Source organism: Narcine bancroftii, chromosome 3 (genome assembly GCF_036971445.1).
Source record: "Narcine bancroftii isolate sNarBan1 chromosome 3, sNarBan1.hap1, whole genome shotgun sequence".
Classification (NCBI taxonomy): Eukaryota; Metazoa; Chordata; class Chondrichthyes; order Torpediniformes; family Narcinidae; genus Narcine; species Narcine bancroftii.
The window spans coordinates 261,551,298-261,570,354 of NC_091471.1; the positions used below are offsets into that span (position 1 = coordinate 261,551,298).

Here is a 19,057-nt window from a genome sequence, read left to right on the forward strand (position 1 = left end):
GTTAGATAGGACTCTTGTGGGTAACGGAGTTAAGGGTTATGGGGATAAGGCTGGAAAGGGGTACTGATGGTAATGATCAGCCATGATCTAAAATGGCGGTGCTGGCCTGACGGACCAAATGGCCTACTCCAGCTCCTATTGTCTATTGTCTATTGCCTGGCCACGATGCTGACGGCTCGGCTCTGCATTGGCTTTAAATGGTCTGCTAGAGAAGGCCACTTTTGTTTTTAAACATCCTGCAACCACTGAGGTCTGTGTCCAAGATGGCAATCACTGCACTGGGCAGTGTACCATGAGGGGTTGCAGACTCTAGTGAGTAGCAGACCAGTGTAGAGCACTAGAAACAGGAGGAGAAGCCTGGAAGATGACAGGAAGGCGACCATGGAAGGAGACCAACGAAGGGCTCAGCAGCTGAGAGACCCGCACAGGCTGATCCATGTATTCTGTTGCAGGCAAAGCACTCACAGAGTCTTGCGGGCTGCTGGAGACTGGCTTATGGGAACCAAGTATCTGAACTGGGCTTCGAAATACTGAAGGCTTCCTCATCGTATAGGAGGTTTGGATATAGAGATCGGGTTGCTGTTGGTTTGAACAGCAGAGGTTATGGGAGGTAAATCCACTAATGCTCTGTGTTTTTGAAGAGACTCTTTTATGAGTCCTCTTGTTATTGGGGGTGTCAGGCAATGCTCATGGTGACACTTTTGCCTTTACGCCAGGGAAAAGTTGAAATATATCGTGCATGTTACATTTTTTTTGTATTATTACATGACAATAAAATGAACTTTTGAGATGGCCAACCCCTTATCCTGAATTGTGTTCCTTGATCATGACTCTCCAATCCAAGGAAGCACTCTCTCAGCAACTGCCCTGTCAATCTTGCTCAAGACTTTCAAAGGTAAAGCAAATCCTTTCACTGTTTGCTAAGCTCATCTCCCACTGGACACCCTTCAACTAGATGGTATTAATATCAAATTCTCTGGTTTTCATTAAACCACCCCTCTCAGTTCTTCCCCTGTTGCATTTCCCCAGCTCTGTCTCTCTCTCCCTTTTTCCCTTGTCTCCTTTCACACAAACAAGAGAAATTCTTACCTCATCCCTTATCATATCTAATTAACCCCTTTTGTTGGTCTGGATTCCTCCCCCAGCCAGCATTGCCTGAATTACGGGTCAGCTCAGAAAGAGCTGAGACTTTGAGATTTATTGCTTTTAGCTCATTCTGCTTATTCCTTGAAGAAGGGCTCAGGCCCGAAACATTGACAATATATCTTTGCTTTTTATGGATGCTGAAAAGACCGACTGAGTTCCTTCAGCATTTCAGTGTTTTTTTGCTAATGGGTGTCCATGCAGTGGGAGGAAAAAATGGTCACCGTCACAATCTGAAATCTTCAGGACTCTTGCGCTTGACAACTAATCAGAAGCAGTAAGAATCAGGGAGTTGAGCTTTACAAATCCAGAACTATCACGATTTACCTCAAAACTGATGATGACAGGGGTTTAATGTGAGGGCAACTTGTCTTGGACAGCTTCACTGGGAGTTTTGTGAGGCATTGCAAAGTGAGAGATGGCTTGCATCTTATTAAGCAGTGGAGGCTACCTCAGTAAATATATTTAAGATTAGGTTGGATAGATTTTTACATAGTAGGGGAATTAAGGGATATGGGGAAAAGGCAGGTAGGTGGAGATGAGCCTAACATCAGATCAGCCATGATCTCAGACTCTCTACTCCTGCTCCTATTTCTTATGTTCTTAACCATGTCCTTCGTGTTATTGTGAACTGCCCGAGCGGAGAGGTTGACATAAAAGTCTTCACTGTCCCATACTCCGACTTTTTTTTTTAAAAAAAAAAGCAACAATTGCAGTGTTGGTTTACCCCCAACCATGTTGTATAAAAACCTGAAGATGATGAGAATTCTGTTGTCAAACACAGATTTCTATCCCTGAATCTTTTTTTTTTACAAAGTGATAACGAGAGAAACCATATCTTCTGCAGGAGTTTTCCAACACCCCACCAGCAGGCGCCAGAGCTCGTTTAACGCTTGGGGCTAGTGGAGGACTCTGGAGCAGGGATGCTGCTCTCCTCTGGCAGCCCATTCAGGTCAGATCTGCTGGTAGGGGCTTTGTCGCCTCCTTCTGGGGGGGCTCCTCCAGCTGCCACCTTGGGCTGAGGCTGGGGTGGGCCGGCTCCGTTGCCGCCAGAATCGGACTTGCCAAAGTTGAAGAGTTTGCCGGGGTTGAAGGGCTTGGTGGGAGACTGCACCTTCTCCGCCGCCCCTTCCTTCCGTGCCTCCGCTGGAGACTTCAGGAACCTGAAGGTGAGGAAGCCAGGCAGCTTGCTCTCACTGCCAGTGGGAGACTGTGGGGATTTGGCCCCGGCCCCACTGCTCGCCGTCCCCCCGCTGCCGCCACCGCCCCCTGCCCCGGACGATAGGAACTTGCCCTGCAATGGGATGATTTGCTTCAGCTTCAGCACGTTGTTGGCAGTGAGCAGTGAGCTGGGCCGCTTGGGTTTGTCTGTGGGGTGCGTCGCCTTGGCCCTGCCCCCGGAGCGAGTCTGGGGCTGGTCTGAAGGTGTGGGCCCGCTTCTACCTTCCTCCCGGCCTGCCTCCCGCTCCCTCCGGCTCTGTGTGTTCTCCCGCTGCTCCTGCCGCTGCTTCTCCTCTTCCCGGCGCCGCCGTTGCTGCTGTTGGTACCGCTGTTGCGCCTGGCGTTCGTGTTTCTGCCAGAGAGGGAGGAACCACGTTATGAACCCTATCCTAGGCTCTGCTGCATCTCACCTCATCTGGCCGGTCCACTTAGGCACTGACTAGAATGATACCAGGAATGAAAGGGTTAGCATATGAGGAACTTTTGGACTACAGAAGGATGAAGGGGGACCTTTAAGAGACATATTGAACGCTGAAAGACCTGGACAGTGTAGGTGTGCCAAGGATGTTTCCAATGGTCGGGGTTTCTAGGACAAGACGACACAACTTCAGGATAAAAGGGTGACATTTTAAAACAGAGATGCAGAAAAAAATTCTTTAGCCAGAGGGTCGTCAGTCTGTGGACGTGAGGTCATTTGGGTGTATTTAAGGCAGAATTGGGCAGGTATTTGATTAGTCAGGGCATCAAGGATTACGGGTAGAAAGCTGGGGAGTGGGAGTATATATCAGCTCATTATTAGAATGGCGGAGCAGACTCCACGGACCAATGGGCCTACTTCTCTATGTTGCGACTTACCTTAAAAGCCTCCCGTCGCTGATATTCCAGCTTTGCCATTTCCTCAGCCACCCAGGCAGGGACATCTGGGATGGCGATCTGGAGCACATACTTCAGGAGGAAAGCAAAGTGCTGTCGGAGATAAAAAAAAAACCAGACCCTTAGACCATTGCACAAATAGGATGCATCCTGCACCCCACCTGGGAACACTGATGTGGCCCGCACCCCTCTCTGTAATACCCTGGTACACCTTGCACTCCATACTACAATATGGATAGACCCTGAAACCCAAACTTTAACACCACTTTGCTCCACCTTGTATGGGAATATTCTGACACACAGCAGCGTATTCTAATGTCAGTGTTACAGTTGTTTACGTTCATCACTGTAACACTGACATGCTCTCCACCCATCGCACACTGCAGCAGCACATACTTAAACAATTTAAAACACTTATTCAAACATTGAAGCATCCTGACACTCCACCCCACCACATGACCCTCTGGAATACACTCAGCCCTACACCTTAATACTAATGAACACCTTGATTCCCTCACTCTAATCCTCTGCACCAGCCATTTTTCAACAGGGCCCTTTGCTCCTGCCCCCCCCCTACTTCTCACCCCCACCCGGAAGGTGGGGGGGGCCACAGCACATCCTTGTGGTCACCTCAGGTAACAAAAATATTTAAGAATGGCGGCTCTACACCAAGATGTAACATGCTAGTAAACTCTGCTTCCCACACTGTAATACACCTTGCAATGCTGTAATGTTAGTTTTACTTATCTCCATAACACTCTGACATGGCGTGCATCCCAATCTATAACACTTGCACAGTTGCCAACTGAAATACCTTGCCTCCACTCTTGATATACAACACACTGTAACTTGCCTAATGTATACAGGTACAGTACACCTTGACCAAAACACTTGGGGCCAATCATTTTTCGTATTTTGGGTTTTCTTGGATTTTAGAACAATGAAACTAGGTAGCACAGGAGCATCAGCAGAATACCTGGATTTGCGATTAAACACCAAAAATAAACCACGGCAGGCTTTTTGAGCGCCGACATAACGCCACAAGCAGAAAATTCACATGAAATAATATTTAGTACGTCCCAAAAAAATGATCTATGATTTCAAAAGAAGACCACCTACCCGCCGCCACCGGACCCGACACCTCCCATTGCTACCTCCTCACCGCCGCCGCCAGCCACCGACTATGGTCCCTGCTCCTGCCCGGAAGCCCAAGGCAACTTCTTTGATGTGGACGTCACGGCTCCCGATGAGAATGGAGTCACGACCACTGACCTAGCGCCGTTTGGCATCATCCAGGCCAGAAGCAAAGATTTTGTTTTTCTTTACTGTTATTATAATCAAACTGCCGCCAACAGAGCATCAGAACACTACACGGGTAAGTCAGGAGTTTTATTTTTTTCCACTTGTGACGTCATGTTGGCGCTAAAAATATTATGATTTTTGGATCTTTTCGGATCTTCGGATAAGGGTTACTCGACTTGTACCACACTGTAATGTACAAATATACCCAATTCAGTAATCCACCCCACCCCACACAGTGATATACTTTGCATCTTTCACAGTAATACTCTGATGCACCCTGCACTTCTTACTATATTTCATAGCATAAAAATGATATATCACACTCCTTTCAGAATAACATTGATATATATATATATCACACTCCTTATCATCTTTGTTTCAACATAAACAACCTTAAACACCCCTCACTTCTGATTTTGCACTGCCCCCTACCTCCAGAATGACCACGAGGACAATGGCCATCTCTGAGCTGAGTGATGGGAATAGGCGTTGCAACTGTCCACATTGACCAATCAGATAGCAGTTGACGATGATGGCAAGCACTCCCATCGTTTCCATCACGTTCTGTGGAGAAACGGTGAACAATGGACTTCAGCAGAAACCCAACTTTACTGTCTGTCTCCCCATTGAGCACAGGAATAGAAAGGCCCTCAGTCACAACGTTTACTGGAAAACAACAACAACACCATGCCAATGGATTCTGTATCGCAGAACAAGAATCTGGTTTGCTGTCGCGTCAGTGGGATTGAACTGGAATCAATTTATTATTGGCACCTTCTGTGCATGTTATGATGAACAGCTAACATAGGAACAAACAAAATAGGAGCAGGAATAGACCATATGGCTTGTCAAACCTGCTCTGCCATTCAATAAGAACATGGCTGATCTGGCTGTGGACTCAGCCCCACTTACCTGTCTGTTCTCCATAATTCCCCAATTATTCAAAAATCTATTTAAACTGATTTTTAGGTGCATTTATTGAGGCAGACTCCACTGTTTTATTGGGCAGATAATTCTACAGGTTACTTATCAATGGGAGAAGCAATTCCAATTTATCGCTGTCTTAAATCTATTTCTCTGAATCTTGTTGCTGTGTCTCCTAGTTCTAGTATAACCTGTCAGTGAAAGCACCCTCCCTGCTTCCCCTCCATTCTTATAAACTCCAGTGAGTATAGTCCAAGACTACTCAATCTCTCTTCATAAGCAAACCCCCTCATTTCTGGAATCAGCTTGGTGATCATCCTCTGCACCGCCACTGCATCCATAGCAATTGTAAAGTAAGGAGACCAGGATTGTACACTATGCTCTTGGTGCAGTCTCACCAATACCCTGTACACATACAGCAAAATCTACCTGCTGTTGTATTCATCCCCTTGAGCAGTAAATGGCAACATCCCATTGGCCTTCTTCATAACTTGCTGCACCCAGAAACTAACTTGTTGCAATTCATAAACAAACACTTCCAGGCCTATCTACACAACAGCATGCTGCAATTTTTCATTATTTAAACAATACCATGTGTATTGACGCAAACAGCAGGATGCTATAACCATATCCAGGAGAGGCATTGTTAAATAAACACCCACAGATGTTAGGCCTACCTGCCACTGTCCAATACTGTCTACTCTCTGGCCAAAAGGTCTCTGGGATCCTGTGCATAGTTTGAAGGCATCACTGCGGATCTCGATGATATTGTTGATGAGGGCACACATCGCAGCAAGGGGGAATGCAGAGGAGAAGAGCACCACGTACCCAAACTGGATGAACATCTCCTGGTAATCTTGGAAAGTATCCTGAAAAGAAGAGGGTAAGGGGCTAGAAGTGGCACGGTTGGCGTAGCAGTTAGCGCAACGCCAGCGATCGGGATGGGGGTTTGAATCCCGCGCTGTCTGTAAAGAGTTTGTCTCCCTGTGTCTGCGTGGGTTTTGCCCGGGGGATCCAGTTGCCTCCCACGTTCAAAACGTACCGGGGGTGTAGGTTAATGGGGTATAAATTGGGCAGCACGGACTTGAGAGCTGAAATGGCCTGTTACCGTGGTGTCTAAATTTAAAAAAACGAAAAGGAGAATGAAGGAAAGAAAATGAGGAAGACAGAAAAGAATGAAGACAACGAGCGACAGGAGAGTCAGAATGGCAAGTTATTAAAGGAAAGAGGAATGAAAAGGGGAAGATGAAAAGTAGAGTGAAGGAATGGATAGGGATGGTGAGCCCGCGTTCGAGGTGTCGGAAGCTCTGCTGGGCGGATGGCCGAGGCGAGGATCCGCGGTCGGCATTGGGAGCTGGGATGGGTGGGTGGTCGGGGCTAAAAAAGAGGTGGGTGGGTAGGGTCAACCTTTACTCTGTATCAATAATTACACGAGCATAAGGGCCTGTATTGTAATGTTCTATGTAAGTGGGAGAACAATGGCACTGAAAGCAGAATGAACCAAAGCAATGGTAATGCTCTAGCTATCCTACACTAGATCTTAGCCAAAAGGCCGAGAAGTAATTATGCTGTAGCTATCCTAAGTCATTGTAGGCGTTCTCTCCTCAGTACAGCCTTGATTATCTCATCAATCAGCAGTAAGTTTAAAATATTAAATTGAAATTCTGCACCTGTTCTCTCTGTAGGCCAGAAGTAAAATCACCTGGTCTGACCAGCAGAGGGTGCAAGTGGTGTGATGCCAGACTGACCACACTGTCTAACAAGGATTGAGGCTCCCAGCAAAGCCTGTGAGAGTTGTGGTAACAGTGTACACCACTAATTGTGTGTGTACAACAACAGGGATCCCAACACTAACCTCATATTTCTGCATGCAGCTCTCAATTTCTCCTTGCGTCAGGGGGACATCTTCGTAATCATCTGGTGGGTCCATCCAGGACAGCCTGTTGGCTGTAGATTCAGTTTCCTCCCCTTGCTCTATGCTCCTGTCCTTCCTCCTCTGCCTCAGCGTGACACTTGGCTCTTTGTTATCTTCTGCATCGTGGCTGTAGTCTGCCTCGATCTTTGCATCTCGCTCACATAACTCGAACACCAGACCTCCCTCAGTCCCCCTCTCCACCAGGATGGGGCTGCCCTCTTCCATCAGCATTCCTTCCAGGATCCCCTCCATCTCACAGGCCCTCTCCTCCTTGGCTGGGCCCTGGCCACCCCCGGCGAAGCTCACCTTTTTGGACAGCCGGAGCCCACAGTCCAGGATGCTCTCCTCGTCCCCATCCTCCTCCCTCTGCTCCTCCTCTTCCTCGGGTGCTCCACATGCCCCATTTTCACACTTGCTTTCCCCTTTCTCGCTGCCCTGGTCAATGGCCACCTCTGCAGGATCCTGCTCCACTGAGTCCTCGGGAGGCGCCCCTCCCCCTTTGAACCTGTCAGGAACGTGTTTGAACAGATTTCTCAGGGTGCTAGCCAGTGCTTGAAGTGTGAGGTCCCCCTGCTTGTACTTTTCATAGAAGAGTGGCTGCAAAACCTCCTTCATGTTCAAGATGATCTGCCTGGTGATCAGGAGCGTGGCCAACATCTGTCAGCAGAAAACAATTGGTCAATGTTGCAACCCATTCCTCGATAATATTCTTACCTCCCACTGCTCACCTTCCACCCAGCACTTACTTTTAGCAAGTGAGACATACAGGCCTTTCAGCTCACCATATCCATGCCAACCAAACCCATTTGTACCTACCCTGTACCTGCCCAGTTGCTTTCTATGGTTTCATTAGAACCTCTGCCTTCACCACTTCTACAGACAGTACGTTCCAGATTCCAACCACGTTCCAGGTGGAAAACATTCTCCCTCAGATCCCTTTGAAATCTTTCCATAAACTGATGGCCTCTGGTTTTGGAGGCCACAGGTTTAAAGTATGTTTTAACTACATTGCTCTGTCTTGATGAAAGATTCTGACCCAAAATGTTGAGTATTCTTTTTTTCTCCTACTGATGTAACTCATTCTGCTGAGTTCTTCCAGTAGGTTATTATTTTGATCCAGATTCTAGCATCTCCAGTCTCATGTGCCTCCTGGGACAATGAATCCTTGTTAGGTCCATTTTGGTCTGTCAATCTCCTCCCATGACTTTGGTCTTGTGTACAACTGATCCTGTTCAACTCTCTCACTGTGTGACTGGCAACTCAATGCTGTCATGTTGTAAATCGACAGCTGACCTTTGGTCAGAAGAAGAGCCTGCTGTTTTTGCTACATATTCTCCTGGATGCTACTATCACCCAGTCTTTGGTGTCTCTGACAGCCAGGTCTTAGCCCTGACTTGTTATCGCCCACTCTGCAGGTTCCCTGAAGGATCCCACTGCAGAGTAAATTTCCTTTCCACCACAGCAGTTCACTTCTACCCACTCACAGGTTGCTTAGCCTTTTTTAAATATGATCAGATTTTGTGCTGTGCCTGAATACAAACTGACGTTGGTGTTGATCATGTGCCATCAGTCCGACTGGGATTGCCCTTGGAGATTTTGGTGAGATCTCTCCTGGCGCAGACATCTCTGTCAGTCAGACCCACCTCAATCCCCACTTGCAGTGCAATACTGAGGAACTACTACACTGTCAAGAGGCAACAATTTTTTTGTTGAACGACTAAACCCTGGCCCTGCCTGCTCTCTCTGGTGAAGAAGTGCACCGGTTATTTTGCCAGGCTTGTAATACAGAGATTTGGACTAAAGATTTAGAGAGGTGTATTTAAATCTGCACATGGCACTGGGAAATTTAAATTCCAGTAATTAAATCTGAAGTAAAATATCAGTCTCGATAATGGTGGCCACTGTTATATCATTCTAAAAACCTACCTGGATCACTAATGTCTTTCAAGATGGGAAATTCGCTATCCATACCTGGTCTAGTTTATGACTCCAGACCCACGAACTAGCATTGGTGGACTGCAGTGGTTCTCGATTGTGGCTCACCTTCACCTACTCACCATTAGCTTCTTGAGGCCAACAAGTGCCAGACTTGCAAGCAACCCCCCACCCCGTGTTAGAAAGTTCACATTCAGGAACAGCCCAAAGGATGCCTTCACATGGAACAATTGGCTTCCCCCAGTCTCCAAAAAATGCAAGTTGAGAAAAAAATGGTCACAAAATAATGGAGCACGGAAACAGGCCTTTTGGCCTATCGAGACTGTGCTGGCCATCAAGCGCCCATCTTCACTCATCCCATTTCTTTCTCCCTCCTCCTGTGAGATTCTACCACTTACCTATCCGCCTAGAGGCTAACCAACCAACTAAGGCTCATGTTCTTGGGATGTGGAGGAAACTGGGACCTCCCAAACCCCCACCCCGAGGAAACCCATGTGGTTACTGGAAGTCAAGCCAACTCCACACGGACAGGAGCGGAGCCCGTAATGCAGGAGCTATGAGGCAGCAGTCCTACCTGCTGCGCCATAACACCTGAGCCAGTCATTGAACTGAAATATAATTAGAGATGGACAAAAACTGCATGTCCTCCAAGAGATGCCCACATCCTGTGAATACAACTGCATAGCAACATACGGACCTGAGGATCAATGCTCCTTTCCCTCAGATCATTCACTCATTTATCTCGAGCCACTGCAGTCCACTAATGATGGGTCTGCAGTCATAAACCGGACCAAGTATGGATAGTGGATTTCCCACCCTGAAAATCATTAATGAACCAGGCAGGGTTCTTTTTTGAATGATCTAAACGTGCTTGTACACATTTTGTTTTAAATGGCTGTTGTGCTTCTTATGTCACAGCACTGCCAATTTTTTTTAAAAGGAATCACTTCATTGTTTCTGAAAAGCTTTGGGATATCCTGAGTGAGTGCAGTCATGCATTTCTATTGCCCCACATCATATCCTGCCTTTGAAATCTGATGTAACCTTACTCCTCATGTCAATACCCTTATCGCTGGAACTTGCTTGAACTGTACAAGCCTCCAAGATCTCAGACCAGCCCTGATCCCAGAATGGGATTGATCCCAGGGTGAAACAGTTCTGGAGTAGAGCCTGATCTCGGGGTCTTCCAACATGGATATGCAAATTATTTGGTTGGATTTCCAGCCAGGTCCCTAGTGAGACTATGCCAGGAGAACGGAGTGGATGTGAAGGATGTACAGCGGCTTCCATAATGTTTGGGACGAAGACACTTTTTTTCCTTTATTTGCCCCTGTGCTCCACAGTTTTAAATTTGGAATCAAACAATTCACTCTGTGATTAAAGTGCACATTTCCAATTTTATTCAAGGTTATTTATGTATATTTTGGTTTGACCCTGTAAAAATTACAGCACTTTTTAGACCCAGTCCCCTCATTTCAGGGCACCATAATATTTGGGTCATTGCAGTGCTGTAATTTCTACAGGGTCAATCCAAAATGTATGCAATAACCTTTAATAAAATTGAGAATGTGCATTTTAATCAAAGGTGAATTGTTTGATTACAAATTTAAAACTGGAGTACAGAGGCAAATAAAGGAAAAAAATGTCTGTCTCAAACATTATGGAGGGCCCCGTACAGAATGTGTTTGCTTGTTTTTACACTGAGAACTGAAGACTGCCGTTTCGTCCAGTTGTATTTTACAATTGTATGGTAATAATAAACGAACTTGAATAGTTCAAGAGATGAGTGTGCAAGGCAAGTAAGTATTCTTTGTAAATGTAAAAAGTTGAAGGTGCCTGGAACGGGCTGCTTGGGGTACTGGTGGAAATAGACACAATTGTGTTTAAAACATTTCTTGAATATGCAACGAATGGTGGGATATGGATCATGTGCAGGCAGAGGGGACTTTGTTTAATATGGTATCATGTTTAGGGCAGACCTCATGGGCCAATTGTACTGTTCTTTTGTTCTATACAGTTGTATGGTAAACCACAACTGACAAAACCAAAGGCTGGAGAATTTCTTCCATTTCTGAAATCTCTCCTTTCCTTTTCTCCAGGATTTGAAAATCATGCCCATATATCCTTCAGGACCACATTCAATGGTTGCATGTGCATTTAGCCAGCCCACTCTCCCTCATTACCAGTGGAGAACTCATGTGGTCACATAAAACAACCTCGTACACATCCCGTCAAACAATCATGCTTTATCCAGTTAACAGTGGTTAGGTCTGAGAGGAAGCTAATGTTAGAAAGTGCACGTTCAGCAACACAGCACAAAGGATGCCTTCACATGGAACAATGTGCCTCCAACTCGGAGACTCCATTTGCCACTCACTCGCACTGTGTCGCCCACAGCCTTGTACTGTTCAGCACAAACAGGTCCTGAGTCTAAACAACAGCCCACACCACACCAAGAGTCAGGATCCTCTTTCCTAGCTCCCCGTCGCATGAGGTGATCGCCAGAATCGTGCACATTCTCAGTTGCATGCTGAGCAATGTCCAATCTAATGTGTACCCAGGCCCTTTGTGGAAACCAGAAGAGTGCCGGAAAATAAGAGGGGCTCAAGATTCGGTTCTGAATTAACATCTCACACTGGTAGATTATCAAATGGAGTGGCTGGGAAGTTTACAAAATGAAGCAAAACAGGAGAAGGGATCTGTTGGTCTCTGTCACTTGCAACCCCAGCTGCTGACACCTGAAATTCAAATCTACTAACAATCAGTTTGCACAAAAGAATAATGTTCACTCTGAATAATTTGTAAAAGCCTTCCCTTCCAATTTATTTCACTCAGCAAGGTATCCCATAAACATCGATTCTTGCTAGGGTATAGGTCCCACAGACACCGACTCTCGCTGAGGTACAGCTCTCTGGGGGCTGACTCCCATCTCTCATAGGCACTGACTCTTGCTGAGGTACAATTCCACACCCAATGGAATGCTGGGCTTGAACTGCTCTCCCAAATGCTTAGCAAGCAAAAACTAGTTTTGGATCAAAATTCCAGGGAGAGGTGAGGGTGGGGGTGGAGGGGAGAGAAAAAGAGAGAGGGTGTGTTTGTGTGTGAGAGAGAGAGAGAGAGAGAGACTGACTGACTGACTGACTAGTCTATAAACTTATTAATTCCCCAATCCTCCTTCTGCTGGACATAATTCTGCAATAGGGCCACCCTACTGGATTTTTTATTTACTCTGCTAATTTCTCCAAATCTTCAGAAAAATGTGCAATGTTATAGTTCCAAATTAATTATGGTATTTAAAAAAACTCTCATTAAATCCCTGCACCTCTAATCTCACTCCATGCCCTCAGAAGTTACCTTGCACATCAATTAACCCCACAAGGTAAAACTACAATGGATATTCCTCTCAATAAGAACAGGGTAGGCGTGAGCACTGGAAGTGGTATTTCTAGGTGCTATCTGGGTGGGATATAGGAGTTGTATCAGGACATTACCGGGACAGGTCTACCTTGCAGAGGTCACAATGTGAGGAAGCATTGTGTTAATGGCATGGTCTAGATTGAACCCTGCACTTGCGCCTTTATCACAGCATGCAGTGGCAAGCCAAGAACATCTGTACTTTGCCAAGAAACCATCGGGAGAAGTCAGTGAAGGCCCTCATCATCATGGCTCGCTTGAAGATGAGGAGGAGATAGACTTTTAGAACAATGTACGGGAGGATGGCGTCTTTAACCTGCCGCAAAAGGCTTTTACACAGGGAGAAGACTAGTAACATCTGCAGAGGAGAGAGGAGAGAGAAGGTCAGATGGAGACATAAGGGAAATGAAGAGGAAGTACAGCAGCTTGCTGCCACTCCCCTGGGCGAAGGAGGGAAGAGAGATCCAACAACCTGTGACAACCTCACAGACTGCAACGAACACAAGCGGCTGTCGCAGTTACCATCACCTCGAGCTACATTACAGGAGGAGGCCGCTCGGTCTCTGTGCTACCCAGTTCGCCCAGAGTGCGGACATGCACAGCGCAAGGTGAGTGAGCTAAGGTCTTACCTCCTTGAGACGTTCCATGTCTTTGAGGTAGAATCCAATGTAGAAAAGGCTGAGATAGGAATTTACAAACTGAAACTGGGAAGAAATGAAATAAAGCATTAAGCTGAGCTCTAGGTATTGAGATTAACCCTTCACTGACTAGCTCACTCATCGTGGGTAAAGAACTACCCACAATAGGCTTAAAATCCACAGACCCTTTCACAAATTATTTTATGGACAGTCGTACTTTTTCTGAAGAGTAGACATTGCTATAACATTGGATATAAAGCACTTAAGTTACATGCAGTCACCTCTAACACAAGGTGAGACATAACCAGATTTAAATGTAAATACAGCACAGTAACAGGCCATTTTGGCCCATGAATCTGTGCCGCCCAATTTACACCCAATTAACCTACACTCCCAGTATGTTTTTCCCCCAGGGAAAACCCACAGGGAGAACGTACAAACTCCTTAGAGACAGTGTGGGATTCGAACCCCAGTCTCAACTGCTGTCGCTGTTAAGGTGTGGCACTAACTTCTACATCAACCGTGCTGCCCAACCGCTACGCCAATCGTGCCATCCAACTGCTATGCTAACCTTGCTGCCCTAAATCCAAAACATTTTTATAACATGGTCTGAGGGACAAGTGTTAGGTTCAAATACCCAGGTACAATATCAGCTGGGATGCTGAGCTAGTTTTCTGGAAGTGGTGTTCAATTCATCAACTGTGATTGGGCCAAAGGCCAGATGCAGTCTGCTGCCAGCGTTGGGACAGCGCATAATCCTGAGGAGGAATCACAAAATTCCTTCTGCATGGGTCCCTCAACCAATAAACGGCCCCAGGCATCCAATGGGGCGTAAGTAACATGAGGGAAGAGTCAGTGTGGAGAAGGTTGGTGGTGGTGGAATTCAAACAGAATTGCCTCCGTGAAAGCATGGAAGCACAGCCCCCCATCTCATCGTTATGTGGCGAAATCATGGACCCTCCTGACCCATCATCATCTGGGTCAATAACATTACCATTACCATCTAGGGAATCACAGACCCTGTCCCATATTGTGTGGGGCACAGACCCTTTCCTTCACCATCTAGGGGGAACCACACACCCTGTCCCATCACTGCCTGGGGAACTACAGACCCTGAATCGTCACCATCTGGGGCAATAACATACCCTGTCCCATCACCATCTGGGGCAATAACACATCCTGTCCCATCACTATCTGGGGAACCACACACCCTGACCCATCACCATATGGGGCACAAACCCTGTCCCATCACTATCTGGGGAACCACACACCCTGTCCCATTACCATCTGGGGAATTGCAGATGCATCCCTTTCTTGTCATTGCGTGGAATAGGGCCAAAGTGGGCCTTCGTTCCCATCAGAAATGTTCATGGATGTAGGAGTGAGTTTTCTAGCCTGGGAACACAGCAGGCAGGGCTGTGTGAGTTGCACAATCTGTTCTTGTGTCCGAGCTGAATGTCAAATGTCACTATCTCTAATTTTAAACCCAAACAGTAACCTATACCACTGCCTAGATCTGCCAGTGCCAGTGAAATCTGCCTCTCTTCATTCCATTAACCTAAGAAGATGCAATTAAATCCTCCCCTACCCCCATCCCTACTTCCCCAGCTCTTGCCTGTGGTGCTGCCAGGGATTGGCTCCTGTGAAATCTGCAACCATGTCACCTCCACTTTGCTCCAATACAGACATATGGGGAGAGGAGTTTGATGTGCCCGATTTCATCCTCAATGGGTGTTACCCACATCTCAGGAGGAGGGAGTGTGCATCACGGACACCGTGAGCCTGGCATGGTTACAGGAGAGCACCACAGAGAGATCCAGCATGCGTGCAGGCTAACCTACACTCACCATCAACCATTAATCCAAAAGTCACCCTAATTTTTTTTAAATTCTCCCCAGTTCCTCATCCCATATACTACTGTTCACAGATACAGTTGCCCCTCCCCCCCCCCAACCCATGTCTTTGGAATGTGGAAGGAAACTGAGCACCTGGAAGAAACCGCATCAAAGGGGGATCAGCCACAAGGGAACACCACTACCTGCAGGTCCCTCTCACCCTGATCATCAGCCTTTCACTATCGCTGGATCTTAATGCTGGAGCTCCCTCTCCAAAACTTCTCCAGGCCAATTAGTAATCACCAATGAAATCTGGCCTTGGCAGCAATGTCCACATCCAACAAATAAACAAAAAGGTGGCACTCAATGTGTATAAAATAAATACCCACAAACAGTACCAAATCATATGGGATCATTTTAGAGATCTCGATTGAGGTATAAATATTGGACAGGACACCCGGAAGACCCCCGCCACACCCCCCTCCCCGGTTCTTCTTTGACAGCAATCATGGGATCTTCTCATGTCCTGTTGGCTGGGCTGAATGGCATAAGTCACTGGCTCCAATTTTATCCACAAGCAGTAACTGACACCATTGCCTTACACCATATACACCTCAACGAGCTGCAAATGAACCTCTCCTTAGAAAGGTAATACTCACCAAAACTATTTTAATGATGAGGTGTTTCTCATAGGCACTCTGTAAACGGTAGTTCTCTGCAAGGCAAGATGAGAACAACATGACTGAGACGTACTTGGGGAGAGGGGTTCGGGAGTCATCAGGGACAACAGCTGGAACCTTCCTGATACTAATAGTGTCTCCATGTGATCTTGCCACTACAATCACACAGACCCTGAGGAGATTGATTTGTCTAAGAAACTCACATATTGCCGATGCTGGATTTAATTTAGACAGACAGGCTCTTCCAGCCCACGAGCTGTACCACCCAAATACCCTGATTAACCTATGAAGCCGGTACATTTTGAAGGATGGGAAGGAACTGGAGCCCCCTGAGGAAACACACGGGGAGAACGTACAACTCCTTACAGACAGCGCCGGATTCAAACCCAGATTGCTGATGCTGTATTAGTATTGTGCTAACCGAATCTTGAGTAAACAAGGAGAAGCTGAAGGAACTTGGTGCATAAGGCAGCCTTTGTGCATAGACCTGCTGCCTGACCTGCTGAGTTCCTCCAGCTTCTCATCAATTGACTTGTCTGCTTAGTAATAATGATTTCGATAACGTTGTACAGATGAGGAGAGGAACAGCAGGCAAGGAGCTGAATGGTTTACAGAAGTACAGGTACCAAAAACCCATCACAAACTGAAGGAAGACAAATTGAGTTTGTGGTCTAAAAGGTGGAATAGGATCTTCTTCGTTGCTGTGTAAATAGGCAGAAGATGAGGCCATTCAGCCCTCTAACCCTCTCCAACCATTCAATCAGGTCACGCCAAATTGAAGCAGTGTCTTGCTCCTTTGTTTCACACCATTATTCCTGGAATTGATTCCCTCAACCCATTCAGGGAGAGATTTTCACACCGAGCCTGCCTTTAATTTCCAGTTAGCCTCCTCAGTCTGGATCCATCATTCAGGCTTAATCCCAAATCTCTGACCACCTTCCCCAGTCTTGTTGTCTTTCTCCAAGGAAGAAGGGAAATTAGAGTTGATGCAGGGGTAATTATTGTGAGCCTATTGGCTGCGGTCTGTGGGGAAGCTCGCTTCCTGATACAGAAGTATACAGTGACACAGTTGGAAACACAGGAGAGGATTTTTTTCATCCCTAGTTTATACAACAGCAGCCATGCCTTGTAGGGCAAGCGGCCAAAATTAAGAGTCCAGAGATCTCAGAGGACTGCAGGACTCGATGACACTACACAGGGTGGGAGGGATTTCACCTTGGAAGAATTTGAAAGTAAGAACTGGATTTTTAAAATCAGAGATTCTCGGAATCACAGGCTTTGGAAGAAGATAATTCACTGGCGCCCATTGTCTATGCCATCTCCTGCTGAAGCAAACCATTAGTCCCATTCCCCTGCTTTTTTTCCCAAAAGCCCTGTGTATTTATATTTTCCTTAGGCACCAGTCCAAATCCCTTTTAAAGTCCTGATTAACTTAGCTTCCACCACCCCTCTTGTTAGTGAGTTCCAGATCGTCACCACCCTTGTATCTTTTGTCCCTCACTTTAAACCTGCGTGTCCCCACCCCCCTCCAGTCCATCCACTTCTTTGTGTTTATCCATCACGATCCTCTTCATCACCATCACATCTCCAATTTGTCTCCGCTCCAGTCAAACCTGGACGCTGAAATCCCTCGCCAATGGAAAAATTCTCATAAACATTTCCTGCATCCTTTCTAAGATCTTCACGGGATCCCTAAAGGAGAGCTTCTCAACCATTTTTTTTTCAACTCACATACCACTTTAAGTAGGATACCATAGGTGCTCTGTGGTTAGTAATAGATTACATAAGGTGGCATGTGAGTGGGGAAAAAAGGTTGAGAACCACTGCCCTAAAGCATGGTGACCAGAAATGGAGATAATATTCTTGGTCTAAACAACATTTTAGAAAGACTAAAACATAACCTCACTGCATTTGCCTCTTCCTATTGGTGTATGAATCCCAGATTCCTTTAAGATGGACTCATCACTGTTTCCACTTGCCTTACCATTTTCAAAGATTTATGTGCAAGTGCTTTCTGCTCCCTCTGTCCCTGCACATCCTTTAGAATACAGTTTAGTCTAAATTGATCTTCCTTAATTGTTTTGCTGAAGTGTAACTTTTCATATTTCTTTTCCACTCGGCCATCCAGTCTGCTTAGGGTCAACTGCAAATTCTGAAATGTAACCTCATTCACTTGATCTAAGTCGTTCCTGGAATTGTGAACATTTATTTATCCATTTTTTTACAGTTATTTTCCCTCTTTCCATCTCAAGGAGCCTTATAGTAATGAATTTATACTTGTTGTTGATGTATATAGTGCATTTGTGTGGCTGCAGTAAGAGAATTTTGATGTATCTGTTCTTGTGTAAATGACAAAAAACATATCATATACGTAGTATCATAACTGTTCGACCAGTCCAGAATGTTGTAGACAGCAGAGATTTTGCTGAACTCAGACAGTGGGGAGTGGGAAGCTGCCAGGAGAGTGTGAAACAGAGACTGGGGGCTCTCAGCACATAGGAGGCATCTAATCTACTGTCAAGTATTAAGGGGAGGAAGCTCAGCCAGAGAGCAGGGTTACACCCCCACTGCGCAATAAAAGACGTGGCTGGAGAAAATGGTGTCCTCCAAAACATGGCTAAAGGATGAATCCTGCTCCTCAGGAAATCTCAATACTAATTTTCAAATATAAAGAATGGTCAAGAACCCTTCTTTCTTCCTACAGATGCGGTCTGGCCTGCTGAGAGTTTCCAGTGCTTTGTGTTTCATTTTCAGATTTACAGTTTGTTGATCTTCAACTAAATTTCTAACCTTGATCCAAAAATAACACTGTAAAAAAAATCAAACCTTTAAAGGAAGTGTGCTCCATGCCCAGTGTAGAAGGAAAATGAGTTTGTACATACCCATGTCATTTAACCAATAGGCAATTTTCTTGTAAACATCATCAAGAACTGTAACCACAACAGCCAATAAGACTTTAGGAAAGTAGGTAACAATCCGAGGAAGTTCTTTAATACTGATCACAAATTCCTGGAAGAAAGGAAAAAATGAAAAGGTTTATAAATAAAAGCAGCAAGACATACATTCTAACAGGATGTGTATGATAGGTCCTCAGGTACTTCTCCCAGTGAATTATTGTTGTTGATAAATTAAAACTGAATGTACTTCACTTCTCAATAGAACATTAAACAGATGAAA

At 45.9% G+C, this 19,057-nt stretch overlaps 1 protein-coding gene across 1 annotated transcript in view; it reads right to left on the reverse strand.

Moving 5' to 3' along the window:
- Nucleotides 1-1,908: 1,908 nt before the first annotated feature.
- The window catches only part of ano8b (anoctamin 8b), a 48,295-nt gene continuing 31,146 nt past the window's right edge, over nucleotides 1,909-19,057 (reverse strand). The window contains exons 11-18 of the mRNA XM_069927884.1: nucleotides 18,763-18,889; nucleotides 15,860-15,915; nucleotides 13,357-13,431; nucleotides 7,319-8,035; nucleotides 6,141-6,332; nucleotides 4,972-5,103; nucleotides 3,220-3,330; nucleotides 1,909-2,716 (exon numbers count right to left, since the gene is read on the reverse strand). Coding sequence (XP_069783985.1) covers nucleotides 2,030-2,716; nucleotides 3,220-3,330; nucleotides 4,972-5,103; nucleotides 6,141-6,332; nucleotides 7,319-8,035; nucleotides 13,357-13,431; nucleotides 15,860-15,915; nucleotides 18,763-18,889 — 2,097 coding nt within the window. The 3' untranslated portion in view covers nucleotides 1,909-2,029. The remainder of the gene's footprint in view (nucleotides 2,717-3,219; nucleotides 3,331-4,971; nucleotides 5,104-6,140; nucleotides 6,333-7,318; nucleotides 8,036-13,356; nucleotides 13,432-15,859; nucleotides 15,916-18,762; nucleotides 18,890-19,057) is intronic.